General features: G+C 34.5%; 1 protein-coding gene and 1 pseudogene across 1 annotated transcript; one reads left to right on the forward strand and one right to left on the reverse strand.

The window, feature by feature from the left end:
* Window positions 1-295: 295 nt before the first annotated feature.
* LOC132051676 (uncharacterized) lies at window positions 296-9014 on the forward strand. Its single transcript, XM_059442845.1, has 10 exons — window positions 296-450; window positions 3076-3255; window positions 3592-3698; window positions 4381-4425; window positions 4518-4571; window positions 5179-5283; window positions 5383-5589; window positions 5819-5904; window positions 6791-8355; window positions 8455-9014. The coding sequence occupies exons 1-10, from the start codon at window positions 441-443 to the stop codon at window positions 8598-8600; spliced, it is 2505 nt and encodes an 834-aa protein (XP_059298828.1). The 5' UTR covers window positions 296-440; the 3' UTR covers window positions 8601-9014.
* A 1003-nt stretch (window positions 9015-10017) lies between these two features.
* LOC132053795 (inorganic pyrophosphatase 2-like) lies at window positions 10018-18920 on the reverse strand (annotated as a pseudogene).
* Between the last annotated feature and the right edge of the window lie 331 nt (window positions 18921-19251).

The following is a 19251-nucleotide window of genomic DNA, read 5'->3' on the forward strand; positions in this document are numbered from 1 at the left end:
AATGAGGATAAATTTGAAAAAATAAGTTTAATTCTTTCCTGATTTGATAAGTGGACACTCTTTTTGACTAAAAAAGAAAGGCTAAGTGAAGACTCTTTTTAATCCGGAGGTAGTACTTTACTTCATAACCTCTGTGTCTAGTCAAACAACTTCATATAAAATGGGACGAAGGGAGTAATAGAGTATAAGTAACAAAAATAAAGAAAAAACAAAGATTATATTTTCTCCATTTTCTTTTTCAGTTTCCACATATTTTTCTCCTTCCTATACGAACTCATTTTCTTTAAATCTTCTTGTTCCTCTCAACATTTCAACCGACCAGTCCCCTTCTTTGTTGATACATAGACACACACACACACACTACCTATATAAACAACAAAGTCTTAATACATATACGCATACTTCTCTTTTAGTTAGCGTCTTTCAATTTCTTCAACACCATGCACACAGGTATGTCAGTTTTCTCCTTTCGTCTTTAACATTCTTTATTCTAACTTCCCATCACCGATCATCTCACTGGTGTGTGTTTATAGTTGTTGCTTCTTATTTTCTATATCTTTTTTCTTTTTCTTTTTTGTGTTTTTTATTTGCATTGGAGTTGCATTGATTAAATTCTTGGTTCTTGGGTTGTTCTTGATATTAATATAGCACTTGCAGTGTATTTAATTTTACTACTCCCTCATCCCAAATGATTTGTTTTTTTTTATTCGCATTGCAGTTGCATCGATTAAATTCTCGGTTCTTGGGTTCTTCTTGATAATGTAGCAGTGGGGATGTTTTAACAGATAACTTAACTATGCATTAAATGCCATAAGTAGTCTTAGTACCAAAATAGTAGTACTACTTGTTTTTGTATCTAGTGGACCCGCCCTAAGTGAATATTTGGGAAAGAGGGACTTTCTTGGTACAGGCAATTCTTGGTTACTGTATTGTTGATGGTGCGTTACAGTTTTTCTTGATCTATCCATGCCAAATATGCTATCATTGATTTCTGTTTATGTATGTTTGTTAGGTTTAAAGTAGATTGGCTCACAATAGCATGGCTTTTTTATATAAATGTGATAAATGTTTTGGAGAATCAGTTCCTCATGTTTCTTGTATATGCAATTTGTTTTATTGCTTGGTAGTTTTTTTTGCATTTAGCTAAGAATTTGGTAGCAACTAGCTTTGGTTTTAAAAGAAATTATTACTTGATAAAAAAAAAAAAGTGGCAATGCGTTACTAACCTATGAATTGGGAATGATATCTTAGTTACTGCACCAAAAGGAAACATCTCTTCTTGTTGTACAATAAGTGCAGCTAAGTAACTATTCTGCGATGCCAACACTATAGAAAGTTTTTTGGTCTTATGTGCTGCGTTTCCAACCAATAATTTGTTTCCTCATTTTATTGATAATTGAATGAAGTTTTGTACTTTACCATTCTAGTGGAGATCAGTTGGATCTAATCTTGGAGCATGTGTTCAAATTTCTACCAACTTATGAGTTATCATTGAGATCTGATATCATAATTGATACAGAATGCTCATGATTCCAAATATACCATTATTTACCTGTGGTATCTTTGAGGAAATCTAAACTTGAGGAAAAAATATAAAATAAGCTGTTTCTTGGAACTAGAAAATTTGAGCTGGCGCATGCGGTATTTAGTGGGAATGTGACCTACAATCGTGTTTGCTAATGGATTCGCTATCTAACTTTTGATCCGTCTTTTGGGAGCATATAGGAACTTGATCGAAACGAGAAGGATAGGCTCACATTCTTTAATACACCTCTGAGTCGTCGATGGGATTTAGTTGAGATTAGACTCAAATGTTTCAATACCTTATTGACTTGTCAAATGGATTTATTTTGGGATATTTAATGATGTTATTAGGAAAAACTCTCTTCTAAGAAACACTACTTTGTAACAGTTGCTAATTCTGCAGAGCAGCCTCTTTCTTTCCTCTTCGCATTCTAGTCATCTTTGATACATACACAAGTCTAGGCTCTCTATTATCAAGTTGATTGGAGGATTGGTGTGAAGTTTACTATAGAATATGCTTCAGACAAACTATATGTATCCTATGTAGGATTGAATCTCTGTGGAGCTTTTCTTGCTTTGTATATTGACAAAAATCTTTGCTTTTGAGAGGTCTTTTCCTCGTGAATGAAGAAGAAAGACAAGTAATTGATACAATTTGACCAAATTACTTCCAGATTAAAATGCGAAATGAACAAGCCAGCTTTAAATCTTTGAACATCAATTGTGTAGCCTATTAAGGCAATCCAAAGAAGCTCCAAGAACTTATGCATCTTTGGGTCAGAGGTGGCTTGGGGAACTTTAGCTTTGCACTTTCTGGAAATGAAGACAGCATTGCTTAAGTGACCTTTACCTTCAGAGAAACAAATTGGTAAAGGATTTGTTCCCGTAGGGCGTAGGTTACCCCCTGACACCTACTTAAACCATTTTTTTTTTTATATAACAGAAATCTTCAAGTTTCACCTAGAAATCCACATATGAATTGTGGAAATATATCTAAGATGGGAGTCAACAACTATTTTTATTCCCCTTACTCCACTAGTAGCATGTCTTCAAATTTATAAGCGGTTTGATCTCAGGACGATTGGCTATTACAGATGTACCCAGTCATTTGAAACATTCTATTTGTTCTGCAGTAAATTCTGTTGTGTGGTCTAATTATCGACATCTATTGATACATGTGCTATGTCATTTACAATTCTGCCTGACAGTAGGACAAAGTTATGGGTTATATAAATCCTTCCTTTTTTTTTTTTTTTTTTTTTTTTTTTTTGAGAAAGGCAATAGTTTTTCTATGAGAAGGATCTTTCTATTTTTTGTCCTCCCTTTTTATTTTGCTTAGTGTTTTTCATATTTTGTGCACGTCGCTGCCAGGATGCACATTCCTTATACGAGCACAACATAAGCTTGCATGCAGACATGTCTCTAACTCATGCTGCTGAATTTTTTATTTTTATTTTTTATTTCTATATGCCTAGTTTCAAAAGAATTTGTATATTTCAAAATTATTTTCTGAAATCCCCTTCTATGATCTATTCTTTGTATGTACTCCAGATGCAATGAAAGCACCAGATGCAATGAAAGCTCCGGATGTAACGAAAATGGATGAGGTGAACGATTCGCTTGATACTTCCATTAGGCAAACTATGGGAAAGGAACCCCTGCTTTCATTACCAAGAACGGGGGAAAGTCCTGCTCAATGGATTCAGTGGCTTCGTTCTATAGATCAGCCAGGTATCAAATATAGAACTTGGTGTTCATAGCATCAAACATATTTTTTTATTCTTCTTATGGTTTAACCATCCAGTATCCAAAGCCCTTTGGCCCGAGTAATCTGGATTCACTCTGCGTATGTAATTGTTCTCTACCAAGAGTTTCTCCTCAAGTTGGGATAGAATGCGAGTTTAAGCCATCAAAATGCTTAAGCCGGATGCATTTGCTGAAAAGGCCAATAAGTAGCCTGAAAAGGTCTATCTGAAGATTCTCCAGTTTGTAATAGGTCGTATACAGGACTCTGGCTTAACCCATGAATATTGATGGGCTTCTCATACCTTTTTTTTTTTTTAGCAGATATTATTCAGATGCAGAAGTGCGAGAAATGTTCCAGGGAATTTTGTTCACCTATTAATCACAGAAGACATAGACGTCTGCACCGCAAATCCTTAAATTCTGATAAGGTATATCTTGGACGCCTTTTTCTTTTATTTTGCTGTGCTTTAATGCTGGATTAGATTTGGTAATTTACCATTTGTGTATGTGTAGTACTGTAGTTATTATAAAGGCTGCTTAAATGCTAAGCAAGGTGCAGCACATGGTGCTTGCTAAGGGTGCTTTAGTGAAGGCACTATAAGGTATAGCACCTGTGGCCATGGTTCTCTCTTGATGAAAGGACACTAGCCAATAAATGTAGTTAGAAAGAAAGAATGATATATTAAATGCTAAGGTGACATTGTGAACAAATATGATATTAGATATTTAGGAAGTAGTATATGAAGTTTAATCAGTTTTAGCAAGACACTTGCAATTCTTTCAATCTTTAGACTGTATAATTGTATCTGTGCTTATAGTTATTGTTTCTTGCAGTACCTATATATTTTATATTCTCTCTTTGTTTTCACTTTTCTTCATTAACGGCACGCTTAAATTGCACTTTGCGCTTAGAGCCCTAGCAGAAATCAGTGTTTTTTTCCTCTTTTTTCCTTCGAGAACACTGGGTATGTCAATTGCCATTTGCAGTATGATTTCCATTGTGGTGAACCTTCTTGTTTTCTGATTAGGTAACTAAATGCTGATATCAGATTTACTTGTCAATATTGGATGTGGTTGTGCTGAATCTTATGTTTTATTTACGTTCTGTAGGAGTCTCGCGAATACAGGGATTTATTGGGAGCATTTTGGGACAAGGTACTTCTCCCTTTCTCACTCCCTAATTCTTCTTTTTTTTGTGCACCTGTTCCTTCATATTTATTATGTTGTTTTATGGTTGCTACATACAGCTCTCATTGGATGAGGTTAAAAAAGTTGTATCATTGCAAGATATCTCACTAAAGGTAATTTGCTTTCCATGTTCCTGCAGTCTTATGTATGTTTTTCCTTGACTTGGAACTTAAAGTGAGTTCTTTTTGAAATGGAACGTAAAATGAGTTCTTGCGGTTGAAATGTTAACACAGAAATTTGATGATAGTCTGGAATTGACTGAAGGTAGAAGAAACGTCCCTATTCACAGTGCGCAGCAAGACATGTCCCTCCTAATCTGTCCTGATAGATAATGTGAATTTGAAACAAAGAAGATAGAAAACCTGCATGTGTTCCTCCCTTTCTCTACGAGAAATTACAACTTAGTCTCTGTTTCCCATTATTCAGAGATAATTTGCTATAGTCATTGAGCCTTTCCACATTCAAACTCATTATATGCCTTTGGTGAAGATGTCTTAGATTTCTTTTGATTTGAACAACTTATATAGAGTTTATACAAATGGAAATTCTGCTAGAAATCTTTTTGAAACTGTTTTGACTAGCAGAGTTCTTTTGGGCTACTGATAAAAACACTTCTGAAGTGAGTATTGGTCTGTCAAAGACGAGAAAAAGCATAATAGTACATTTCTACCATCCCACACTTTACAGATTGTTATATCGTGATTGACATATTTCTTTTAGGAAATTTCTGGATCTGTACTTGTTCATGCCTTGTCAACAGCTTTGGGCAAACAAGGGTTTTGGTCTCTTCCTCGTGTTTATGTAAAGGCTGGTTCAAAGTTGCTGGTTAGTCTTCTATTTCCATTTTCTACCAAGCATTATCAAACCAACTACAAAAGCAACATGACGTAACAGCTAATGATGCTAAATTGGATCAATTTACAGGAAGTCATCCAAGCTAAACCTGCCAGTCTTCCAGTGACCTCCAAGGAATTATTTAGTATCCTTGATGATGCTAGTGAGAGAACATTCTTATGTGCTGGCACAGCTGAGTCAGTGGAAAAATATGTTTTTGATGGAGAAGCTGCCAAAATTGGTTTAGACTCAAAGAATCTGGTTGCTTGCACTAGCTTCCTTTTTGAACAGAAACTGGTAGTTCTATATCTCCTTTGAATCTTTTAATAGTTACTGAGAACTTTCCGGCTTCATGTGTTGAAACTATATATTTTCACATCTGTATTTGCATGATACTGTTAGATTCAGTTCCGATTTTTAGTCTTGGAAGTCTGGTTAGATGAGGACACTCTTTTGGTTATGCTTTACCTGATTCTGTCCCTTGAACCAAAATCCACAGTAACTGGAACTCATTTATGATGCTCAGGCTAAAGCATGGGTTGCCGACAAAGATGCTGAAGCTTTGAAATTCGAAAAATTGCTTTTTGAGGAGGAAGAAGCTGCTCAAAAAAAGTGAGACTTTTTACCATATCAACTCATTTTCATATTCTCTCCTTTTCATGTATTTTACTGAGGTTATGGTCTATCGTCATTGGCTCGTTGCTCCTATGTTCTGAATGACTAGTTAGGACTTGATAAAGTTGTATTTCTTATTATTTGAATGGAATAAACTGTTGAATGCTTATGGCATGATTATTTTTGGAAAAAAAATATTTATGTGCTCTGAAGATATGCTCCTCTGCAGTTTATACCCTTATTTATGAAGCAGATTTCTCTACAAGTAGAAAACAATTTTTAATTTTCATTTGTTTGTCCATCTTTAAAATTACGAATAAGGTAAACACAGTGCTGCAGAGCTTGGGGATTTTGATATTTGCATCTTAATTGACAGGTCAAATAACTCAATTCATTTCAGCTAGAAGTGACTTATTTTATTATTTCTTGGGTAAGTAGATAAAGACAGGACAGTGATATTTCTTGTAAGCAATCACCTCTAAGGGGATGGGGCAAGTTTCGCATTGGGAGAAAAGTCAACAGGAAATTGTACGTTCATTACAGTTTCCAATCTACTTCAAATGAAAAGATTAGTTAGTCAAAGATGTAAAACTTACTGCCCCAGCCAGTGGCTGAGCCAAAAATTTCATCAAGGTGATTCAACTTTTATAAAAATAGGTTATATCAAGCTTGTGTTTCAAGTCAAGCTGATTCAACCCTTGTATTTATCATGCATTTTATTATTTTTGGCATGTAATATACATGTATGATAAGTAAATGATTTTGAGAAAGGGTTTCTTAAAACTCTTGGAACTTCTTATCTGAGTGAATCTTGGTTTTTCCGCTTCAATGTGGTGGAGCTATTATAGGAATTCCTTCAATTATTTCTCATGTGATATGCTAGGCAAGCTGAGCTATTAGAGAGGAAAAAAGTGAAAAAGCGTCGACAGAAGGAACAGAAAGCAAGGGAGCAATCAAATGAGGAAAAAGGACATCTGGAGGTACCAGCTGATTGTGTTGAAGTTCCATCAGCAGAAGCAGATAGCCTTCCAGGACCATCTGGTTCCTATTCCAATAATCCTGATGTACCTCTGGACGTCTCCACCAATCTTGAACTGGTTCAATTCTATAGTAATGAAGATATGAGCGTTGAATCCCAATATAATCTCCCTCACCAACATCTGGATTCAGTTAAAGTTCAGAATGTTGAACCCCAACGCACTTCTGCCAATAGTCGACGGAAAAAAGTGAAAAAGCGTCGACAGAAGGAACAGAAAGCAAGGGAGCAATCAAATGAGGAAAAAGGAAATCTGGAGGTACCAGCTGATTGTGTTGAAGTTCCATCGGCAGAAGCAGATAGCCTTCCAGGACCATCTGATTCGTATTATAATAATCCTGATGTGTCTCTGGACGTCTCCACTAATCTTGAACTGGTTCAATTCTCCAGTAATGAAGAAATAAGCGTTGAACCCCAATATGATCTCTCTCACCAACATCTGGATTCGGTTAAAGTTCAGAATGTTGAACCCCAACCCACTTCTGCCAATAGTCGATGGGAAAAAGTGAAAAAGTGTCGACAAAAGGAACAGAAAGCAAGGGAGCAATCAAATGAGGAAAAAGGAAATCTGGAGGTACTAGCTGATTGTATTGAAGTTCTATTGGCAGAAGCAGATAGCCTTCCAGGACCATCTGATTCGTATTCTAATAATCCTGATGTATCTCTGGACGTCTCCACAAATCTTGAACTGGTTCAATTCTCCAGTAATGAAGATGTGAGTGTTGAATCCCAATATGATCTCTCTCACCAACACCTGGATTCGGTTAAAGTTCAGAATGTTGAACCCCAACCAGTGTCTGTCAATATTCGACGGCATTCTGCCAATGCTGAGTGGCAAACTCCAAAATCGCAAAGGTCTGGGCAAAATAGTAACAATCAAAATCATCAAGCAAAAGTTGTACCTTTACAGAAGCACAAGGACAGTGGTACCCCTGTTAATAGCATTAAGATAACAAGAAAAGTTAGAGTGAAAAGTGATGATGCTTCAATACTGGAGGTGCAGAAAGAAGGAATAGGTCAGAAGCACAGAAACTCTGAGGTGATGATTGGTTCTATATCTATTCCAGTGAAAGATTGCAGTACTATCCAGCAAGGAAACTGCCCTGCTGAAGCAAGAGATGATTTTGGATGCACAGAGCCTGCCATGCCTAAAAAGTGCAATATTGTCCAGAAGCCAGCTAAGCATAATGCTCTTCGGATTGGGTCAAACAGAGCAGCTGCCAAGCTTTGGAGGCCTGTGAGGCGTGAAGTTGGAACACAATATCCTGAAGAGGGTGTCATGTCTTCCAAGTTTGATGATCGGACATCATTAAATGAAAATCCTTTGCATTGTCAGGTTCCTGATGGAAATGCAAATCAAGTTTTGGGATTTTCAGATATTGTGGCAAAAGCTAAAGTTTTTCTTGCTCAGAGTATGTTTTACTAGCTCTCACGTTTCTATATACACAGCCATTCTGCTTCAATTATTGTCTGCTTCTTTTTTATTCTGATTGACCTGAAATTCAATATAGGATGGAGGGAGGCCATCGCTGGGGATCATGTCGTGTATTCTCGTGACACTTTCTCAGGGCGGCCAGACGTGCCAACGAGCAGTTCAGAAGCAGCCCCAGCATCAGATTCTGAGGAACATTCCGTTGTTTCCACAGCTGATGATTAGCTGGCAAAAAATGAAGTTATTTAATTCATCTTCAAGTAGAAACACTAAGGTCAAGTTTAGGCCAAAGCCTGAAAAGGGTATTAAGACAAAGTACATTCCCAAGCATAAAAAGGATAAAAGATAACTTTCTAACTCATACCCAATTGTGCAGTTCCTAACCAGTGTAGCAGAGATTCCTTTTTACCGGTGGTCTTCTGTAAGAGAGTTAAACAAAGGGGGTTTCTAGAGAAGTAGCTTGGTCCCATCCCCTCTAGTTTGAGTCAATACCAATTTTGTTGTAATGATGTAGGGTTTTCCTTTTTGGCCTCATTCGTTAATTCTTTCTGCTGACCAGATACCATGTATGTTCGGACAATGTATGGATAATCAATTGATAAAAATGATCGCGAAGATCACTGAGCAACCATTTTTGTGTTTCTTTTTCTTATTCCTATTTTGATTGGGCAACCCTCAGCCCTCCCTTCTCTCCGTTGATGTCCATACGGATACGCTTAAGCTATCTTTCCCTAAATGCTGGTTTTGGTTTGTAAGGCTTTGACCTGAACTCGAGTTTGTACACTGGCGCTTGTAGTCGTGGGAGCAACATTACCTATCTGACTCTCTTGGTGTTGGTTTAACAAAACTAAAGGAGACAAACAAGATTGCAGCAAAGAATTTGTTAATCCTTCTTTATATTGCTGCTAGTCTTATCCTTATGAAATCAAGCTTTCCATGTCTGAAAAATCAAAGAAGGATTAACAAGCAATGTCAAATTTGATGTAATACAACTGATAGCTAGGAATTAGAAGCTCAAATGTAGAAATCAAGCAATGGCCAATTCAAGGGAACTGAACTTGCAAAACTAAAAGCAACCTCATGGATGATGGTAAAATGAATGAGACCATGAGGATTATCTACAGTCTGTTTACCGTTATTATACAATTTGAAATGCTATTATCTTACTTCTATATCACGTAAGTTGTATATTATTATGTAATAACCTCTAATAAGCTACTGTAAAGCTAACAGCCAATGGTGACATGACCTTAGATAGGAGGGTTTGGAGGGCTAAATTAAATTAGAAGGCTTAGGTAGATAGTCCGTTACCCGTTCTTATTAGTAATGTCAAGATGTCGCAATATAATTTCTTATGCTCCAATTTATGCTATTATCTACTATTTCGTGCTTTCATTACCCCGTACCCGTGCCGATTGCATTATTTTATTTTATATTATTGCTTTTACATGTCGCTTTGAATTTCTTAGCATTATCTGACTTGTTTATGCTTTTATGCTTTTCTTTGAGCCGAGGTCTTTCTGGAAATGTACCGTCCCCACTTGGTAGAAGTGTCCGCGTACACTCTACCCTCCCCCTGCATCTCTACGATGTGGGATTATACTGGGTTGTTGTTGTTGTTGTTGTAAGCTACTGTAAAGCTAAGGATAACCACACAGCTACTTAAGTAGAAACTAACCAGCTCAATGATACGATACGGCTCCTATATTTTTCTGCATATCAGGGTAATCTAGGAGTAGAAAAGTTGGATTGGAAACCAATGTCCAAATCCTACTAAAGTTCACTAATTCTTTACAGAGACCGCTTTTTAACTTTTTATAGGACAAAAAGCCATATATACAAAACAAGTTAGAGCAAACTCGCAGCCGCTTTTATTTTTTTTTCTCCCACATTTAACTAGCTAAAATCAACACCAAATTGTAGTCTTGCCATTAGTAAACTACTGGAAGAACCCGCGGCAAGGCACTGTAAGCTGCTTTGGACATATATAGTGTGGAACGTGCACAATTTGCTTTCTTCAATGGTTGCGTTGATCAGTTGTAGCAGAATGTGCTCAAGCTCATCACCACCAATCAGTCCATTCGTGGACCGCTGGTTTTACCAGCCTACTGTTTTCCTTTTATCAAATTCCAGACTCAGAAATCTTTTCTTGGCATGATGAAATCTCCTTCTCTGAGCTTCGAACTGGGGGGAAATCGCCAACTGTTTTCCTTTATCAAATTGCCGGTTGGGAAATCTTTTCTTGGCATGAAATCTCCTTCTCTGAGCTTCAAACTGGGGGAAAATCGCCTACTGTTTTCCTTTATCAAATTCCAGGCTGGGAAATCTTTTCTTGGCATGAAATCTCCTTCTCTGAGCTTCAAACTAGGGAAAAATCGCCTACTGTTTTTGATGAGTTATGATATGTTGTCGTTTTGATGATTTGACAAACACGCCAAGGACCAGGTCCTTGATCAGGTCTCCTGCTCACTGTACGAAACATGACAGGAAAAGCCGTGTGCACTTTGATCGACCGGCGAATCGCAGTAGCACAGTGCGAAGATGCTTTGGAGGTCAAACCTGTAGCCAATATGAAAAGATGAAAGGTCCCTATCTATGGTCACATGCTTCTCGCATGTTCCTCACTTGGCCCCTTGTATATACAACATGTTGGCATTGTTTAACGTAACACTTGCAAATCTGAAAATTATATTTCTCTCAAGTGCAGCCCCCACCCCTCTCAAGGTGCTCTCACACTACTAAAAAATTGTCAAAAACCGACGGCCCGTGTCGGTGTTTTCATTGAAACCGACGGGAAACCGACCCATCACGGTCCGTCGGTTTTCATAGCGTCGCTTTTTGAAAACCGACGTGCTGCGTCGGTTTTTTGCGACGGACTGCGTCGCTTACGCGGTCCGTTGGTTTTTTATCCAATAATAAAAAAAAAATAAAAAAAATTGACGGACTGCGTCGGTTTTTTTAATTTTTAATTTTTTTAATTTAAAAAGAAATAATATAAATTTTATAAAAAAAACCAACGCAGTCCGTCGGTTTTCTGAAAAATTTCCTGCATGCAATTGCTTTTTTTCTCGTGACCACACCCGCACAAAACCAATACAAAAACCAAAGACCAAAACTCCGCTCAAAACCAAAGAATAAAATGCTCCAAATTAATTCTAAAAGAGCTACAACACATAAAATCACCCTAAGTAACAATCAAACACTATCTAAACACATCAAATACGATCTAAATAGACCTTCAAAGTTCAAAAATATTTAAATGTCCAACCAAAAGTACCATTAACTAGTTCTACATAGTTTTAACATAAGTCCATAAAGCATAAAACATAAGTTCATTATGAAATCCAAACTAAAACATAAGTCTCACGACTATATAAATGAACCCTAACCGCTTCCGGTTTCAAACACTTCTTACACCAGCAACGAGAAAAAGCACACCTAATTACCCCTTCATTTTGAAAAGGGTGAAGTGACATTGCATGTGTGATAAACTTGTCAACAAATTCATCATGTACACCCACACAATCACTGTTATTTATATATACATCCACATACGATCCATCTACAAAAATATACCCACAAATTATTGAGTTATAGAAATATATTTTAACTTAAGAATTCTAACTTAAAATATAACTCAAGAAAACACAATCCCAACCAATTCTAACTTTAAATTCTCAATAACAATTCTAACTTTAATAACTTATGGATTCTAACTTTAATATAACTTTTAAAAGCACAATCCCAACCAATTCTAATTTTGAATTCTCAATAACAATTCTAACTTTAATAACTTATGGATTCTAACTTTAATTCTAAAAATTGAAAAGTAAATCTAGTCAAATAAAGTCTACATTTTTGTTTAGAGTTTATAGAAATATTATGACTTAACAATTCTAACTTTGAAAAGCACAACCACAACCAATTCTAACTTTGAATTCTCAATAACAATTCTAACTTTAATAACTTATGGATTCTAACTTTACTATAACTTGGAAAAGCACAATCCCAACCATTTCTAACTGAGCTAACACAAATACATTGACAATGAACATAAAAAATAACACATTCTCAAGCAAATATATCTATGAAAAGTAAACTAATCAAATAAAGTTTATATTTTTTCACAAATTCAACATCAATAATTTTTAAAAGCACAATCCCAACCAATTCTAACTTTGAATTTTCAATAACAATTCTAACTTTAATAACTTATGGATTCTAACTTTAATATAACTTTGATAAGCACAATCTCAACCAATTCTAACTTTGAAAAGAACAATCAATTCTAACTTTAATAACTTATGATTCTAACTTTATTTCTAAAAATTAAAAAGTAAATCTAGTCAAATAAAGTCTACGTTTTAGTTTAGAGGTTATAGAAATATTATGACTTAACAATTCTAACTTTGAAAAAAGCACAATCACAGCCAATTCTAACTTTGATTTCTCAATAACAATTCTAACTTTAATAACTTATGGATTCTAACTTTAATATAACTTGGAAAAGCACAATCTCAAGTATGTATATATATATATATATATATATATATATATGAAAAGTAAACTAGTCAAATAAAGTTTACATTTTTTAACAAACTCAACGTCAATAATTTTTAAAAGCACAATCCCAACCAATTCTAACTTTGAATTCTCAATAACAATTCTAACTTTAATAACTTATGGATTCTAACTTTAATATAACTTTTAAAAGCACAATCCCAATCAATTCTAACTTTGAAAAACACAATCAATTCTAACTTTAATAACTTATGGATTCTAACTTTATTTCTTAAAATTAAAAAGTAAATCTAGTCAAATAAAGTCTACATTTTAGTTTAGAGGTTATAGAAATATTATAACTTAACAATTCTAACTTTGAAAAACACAATCACAACCAATTCTAACTTTGAATTCTCAATAACAATTCTAACTTTAATAATTTATGGATTCTAACTTTAATATAACTTGGAAAAGCACAATCCCAACCAATTCTAACTAAGCTAACACAAATATATTGACAATGAACATAAAAAATAGCACAATCTCAAGCAAATATTATATATATATATATATATATATATGAAAAGTAAACTAGTCAAATAAAGTTTACATTTTTTCGCAAATTCAACATCAATAATTTAAGAAAGCACAATACCAACCAATTCTAACTTTCAATTCTCAATAACAATTCTAACTTTAATAACTTATGGATTCTAACTTCAATATAACTTTGAAAAACACAATCCCAACCAATTCTAAAAATTGAAAAGTAAATCTAGCCAAATAAAGTCTATATTTTAGTTTTGAGGTTATAGAAATATTATAACTTAACATTCTAACCTTGAAAAGCACAATCCCAACCAATTCTAACTTTGAATTTTCAATAACAATTCTAACTTTAATAACTTATGGATTCTAACTTTAATATAACTTTGAAAAGCACAATCCCAACCGATTCTAAAAATTGAAAAGTAAATCTAGTCAAATAAAGTCTACCCTTTAGTTTTGAGGTTATAGAAATACTATAACTTAATAATTCTAACTTTGAAAAGCACAATCTCAACCAATTCTAATTTTGAATGCTCAATAAAAATTCTACTAACTTATGGATTCTAACAAATAGCACAATCCCAACAACAACAACAAGAAAAACAAAAAAAAACAAAAAAAAAAAAACTAGTCAAATAAATTATACATTTTTGCATGAATTCAACATCAATAATATTACAAACAATGATAACTAACTAACACAAACACATTGACAATGAACATAAAATATAGCACAATCTCAAGCAAAAAAAAAAAAAAAAAAAAAAAAAATGAAAAGCAAACTAGTCAAATAAAGTTTACATTTTTTCACAAATTCAACATTAATAACACTACAAATGATGTTTAACAAAGCTAAATAGACTAACATTAGGCCTAAAATCTACAAATAAAACTAAGATTGAAAGAATTTTAAAAGCCCTAATTTAAAAGAAACTACCTCAAATTACAAGTTAAAAAACGGGGCTGGGGTAGGTGGGGTGGGCTGCGCAGGTGGCGGAGGGTGGGCGGCGGCTAGCAGCAAGGGGCGGGCGTGGGCGGCGGGTTAGGGTTTTTTATTTTAGAGAGAAGTGGGTATTTTTTTTGGGGAAGATGGCAAATGATATGCCAAACCCGTTTCTATCATATTGTTAAAAAAAAAAAAAAAAAAAAAAAAATGACGGAAAAACCGACGCGGTCCGTTGTTTTTTTTTTAAATGTTGACCAGCCTTTGACCAAAAAAAAAATTAAAAACAGACGTAGTCCGTCAGTTTCTTTAAAAAAAATTCGTTTATTAATATTTTAAAAAACAAAATGAATTATAAATTATTTAATATATTTTTAAAAATAAATAAATTATTTTTTTTAATAAAACCGACGTCTTTTGTAAAAAAATTCTGGCCGAAATATAATTTCAAAATTCTGCGGAAAAAACCGACGTTGTCCTCGGTTTCTTAATTAGAAAAATAAAAAAAAATAGAAATACACAAAACCGACGCACTGCATCGGTTTTCCGTCAGTTTTTTATCCGTCAAATTTTGGCAGTTTTTTAGTAGTGTCAAGAACAAAGCCTTAACAAGCCAAAGGACTAGATCCCTGAACTAAAGATGCTTCAAGTCCTTAGGTTGTTGAGTCTTTGTTTCTTTGTTCTATAAATTGTAAACCTACTCCTCTTTTAAGAAGCTGTTTGTAGGCGGTTGAATTCTCAAGGGCTGCTTGCAAGAAGTTTATCTTCACAAGCTTTTGAGTGGTACACTAGGCTAGAGTTAGTCCAGGTGTATTGTTTTGAATTCTCAGAAGTTGTTTGTGGTTGTTTACCTGCTTAACCTTTGAGTGGTACACTTGTCTAGGGATAGGCAAAGTGTATTAGTTTGCTCTACCTGCTTAACCTTTGAGTGGTACACTTGTCTAGGGATAGGCAAAGTGTATTAGTTTGCTCGGCTAGCGATAGTCAAGAGTTGCTTACAATAGGGTTATTGTAAGGGAGAGGAATTAAGAGTTTAATTCATAGGTTGCAATACGTTGTAATCTGAACATTGCTCAGTTTAGTGAAGTTGGAAATCCTACTGGGGTAGGTCGTGGTTTTTAATCCCTTGAGCAAGGAGTTTTCCACGTAAATATCTTGCCTTATTACTTTCCCTCATTATCTGTGAAAACAGTTTAGGGACTAGGTCCCTTAGACTGTTTTAGCAAACTCTCAGGGTGTGAACCAACAAAGTGTGAACCCATAGGTTCTATCAGTTTTCCTTTATCAAATTCTGGGCTGGGAAATCTTTTCTTGGCATGGCGAAATCTTGGATCCATCACCAAGATAGATCATTCGTTTATTGCCTATGGAGGCATGTATTCTTTCTTATTATATCAAACCCTTGGACATGTTGGGAGGGCACGGATTATTATTGCAGCCATGAAAATCAACGTAAGGGAAGATTTGAAGCCTATCTTCCTCATCGACCACGTAGCCTGGTGTGTTGATTTCTGAGAAGCAATCCCTTATTCCTAGATGTTTCAAGATTGTTTCAATGAAGGATACATTTGTGCATCACTTATTTACTGATTTAATGCATGGGACGATCATGGAGTGTATGGGAACCTGTATCAGTACCTCTTAAATGTCTCCAATCGTTTTGCCTTGTCCATGAAGCTCCTTCATCATCCTATCCATGAGAGAGTTCCAGGCTATGTTGCTCGGACTCTCCAAAAATATTGCTGCATCCGTATCGAATATTCCTCCAAAAATGCAGTATTCTTGAAGGATCCGTCAGCATTGTTGAAGATTCCGAGCAACATAGGTTCTAGGGCATAGTGGGGACAAGTTGATTAAACAAGTATTGCAAATTGAGTCGAATTAGGAGATCGACAGATTTTTGTTCTATCTTTATTTGTTTTTCAGGTTACTCGTTATGCTTTAATTTATTTGATTTAATAGCATTTTTGGTACCTTAATTATTTGTAAATTTTAATTTTACTACTTATGATATTTGATTAAGAAAATTTAACTTTCAATTACTTGAAATGTACACTTTGATCACTTTGCTTGTCAATATTCATAATTTTCATAATCATTAATTGTTTCACCATTTAATTTGCCGTGTATTCTATTTACTTTCTGATGGCACAAAAATTTGTGCATGGGAAGCTTGCCGTATTCTTGATAAATCTATGTTCAATCTTCATTAATTTGTTAATACTCTATGAGAATTAGAATGACAAATCGCATCTCTCATTTTCAAAGTATTCGAGCACTGATACAGATTTTTAGCAGTATTTTAAAAGGCAGTTTCAGGACTCGCTCGGGGCTAGTCTAAGGACGGGGCACTGGCAAAACGCCCCAGGGCTCATGTGTGGGGCTTAGTTCCTGTGATGCTTACGCCCTAAGCGCCCGACTCCATGCCCTAAACACCCCTATTGCCCAGCACTCGGGGCTCGCCTAACAGTTCTTACACAAATTATATGTTAAATTCCTTAATTAAAACTATTGACCCTCATAATTCTTTAACAAATGAATGATACTTAGAGCCCGTTTGGATTGGCTTATAAGTTGGCTTATAAGCTGTTTTTAGCTTTTTTGAGTGTTTGGTCACTTAAAGTCATTTTGCGTTTAAAATAAGCTCAAAAAAATAATTGGACCCATTTAACTTAGTTTATCTAAATCGGCTATAGCGAAAACGCCTTATAAGCCAAAAAAAAATAAGTTGGACTACCCTAACTTATTTTTTTCAAATTTTTATGTGTCGCAAAACAGCCTTTTAAGCTATAAGCCAATCCAAACGGGCTCTTAATAGTTTTTGTTCTATAGAAATAAGAAGATTGGGTGTAACTCAAATAACAAGTTGTAGTATTGTATATTTACTATTTGAGAACATCGTGAGGATGAATATCACTTAATATTTATTTTAAAGATACATAGCTGAATTGTACATTTTCACTTGTCATTGGTCTTTTGTATGTATCAAAATTATCATATTTTATTATGTCGCTATTTGAAAGTAATTTTATTTTTATTCATAAAGGAGTTACGTTTTAATTATAATACTGATAAAGTTTATTGATTATTTGCTTATAGGGAGATAAAATGAATAGTATGATAGTAATATTGTTTTAAGAAATTATAATTTTTTTATTGTTTGAAAGTTAAGATGTTAGAGTTGATTTGTATTTCATAATAGCGTTTATTTCATTGCATTGTTTATACTTGTAAAATTATGTTATATATAATTACAAGTTGTAAGTGGCTTATAATGGATTGCTTTGATTATATATATATATCATTTATTTCCAGTTTTCTTTTTTTTTTTTTTATGTAATTTTACCTATTTAAAAATGTTTATTGTAATTATATTATTTTATGAAATACTAAAAATCAAATACTCATGGGGCTTACGCCCCGTGCCTCATGGCTTACGCCTCACCGGGACATATGTAAAATGCCCCACCTTACGCCCCGCATTTTAAAACACTGATTTTTAGTGCTTTGCCCTATTCAGTTGACTTACCTAAATCACTTTGCTAAAGCCAGTGCAACATGTGCCATCCACCTGATCAGGTAGAGGATTTTCCTAAACTAAAGAAAGACATGTTAGAAAACAGTGTAAAGTTACCCCATTTTCTCTATCCCGGCAATATATAGTGCGTGAGAAATTAGACATATTAAAAACAGATGTAAGTACGTAGATCAATGATCAGTTCAGGATGAATATGCTGTTATAATTTGATCTTATGGAAAATTTGTAGTTGAAGTTGAGGTTCCCCCACCGCCTTTTCCTTTTCCTTTTCCTTGAAGGACATAGAATATATACATATTACTCGTTTTGTATTTTTGACAGGAGGAGTTTGATTCTTGAACTTCTCAATAGAGCAATGGATGAAACCACATAAAGGAACTGTACTTTTTAACTTTTGAAATTGTGACAAAATTTAAATTAAGATTGGTCATCGACTTTTGTCTATCATTAACCTAACCCTAGTTAATTATGCTTAAGAATTAAATATTACTTTAAAAAAAAAAAATAGCATAGCTTCTCTATTCTTGCTAAGCCACTTATATAATACAAGTCACATCAATGAAAGGATGCACTTGAACGAAATTAGACAGATGAAATACTTAACCAATATATCATAATAAAGCATCTACTGTATTATATATGATGTAAAAAGAGTTAACACACATGATATACCATAAGAACAAAACCATATACTATAAAATCGAGGTCGTCTTTCATAATACGAAATTACATTAGTCGTCTTCTAGACTTGTCCGAGAACAGGCCTCGTATTGACACGTTCACATTCATCGATCCATTCGTGATATATGTCGATTGGCTCGGTCAAAGGAGTGATCCTGGTACTAAACTTTGCTTTGCAATTATAGCAAATGGCCTCTCCAATCAAATTCTTCATATCAATGGGGCATTCTACACCTTTTTCATGACAACAAAATGGACAAGTGAAGACTGTATCAAGTTTGGGCATTTTCTTCTTTGCTGCTGGCTTTGCTCTTGACTTTCTCTTGGCCATCTTTTTTTGTTTTTTGTTTTTTTGTTGTCAACAAAATACTTTGAGATACCAATGATTTCCATAGAAAGAGCACCTCTTTTTTATAGTACTGTTTTGATTTCCTAAATTGAGTGGGATTCGACTATATACAAATTCCCTTTTCTCTTTTTTAATGGGTTTGGTTTCCTAATTAGTTTAGGTTTAGGAAAGAGCTATTTATGGAAATAAATAGTTTGAACTTTGAAGAACTAAACTTGTTTTCCGAAATTGAGTCAAATTAGGAGACAGGTTCTTGTTCGTTCTTTGTTGTTGGGAAATTTGTACTTTTAGCCCCTAAGATTTGAAAATTTCT

Source organism: Lycium ferocissimum, chromosome 4 (assembly GCF_029784015.1).
Source record: "Lycium ferocissimum isolate CSIRO_LF1 chromosome 4, AGI_CSIRO_Lferr_CH_V1, whole genome shotgun sequence".
Classification (NCBI taxonomy): Eukaryota; Viridiplantae; Streptophyta; class Magnoliopsida; order Solanales; family Solanaceae; genus Lycium; species Lycium ferocissimum.

Excerpts from the sequence above, each read along its gene's own strand:
- LOC132051676 (XM_059442845.1), top strand. Across the intron at positions 3,699-4,380 it reads AATCCTTAAATTCTGATAAG|GAGTCTCGCGAATACAGGGA; the intron begins GTATATCTTGGA and ends TACGTTCTGTAG. Across the intron at positions 5,284-5,382 it reads AGGCTGGTTCAAAGTTGCTG|GAAGTCATCCAAGCTAAACC; the intron begins GTTAGTCTTCTA and ends ATCAATTTACAG.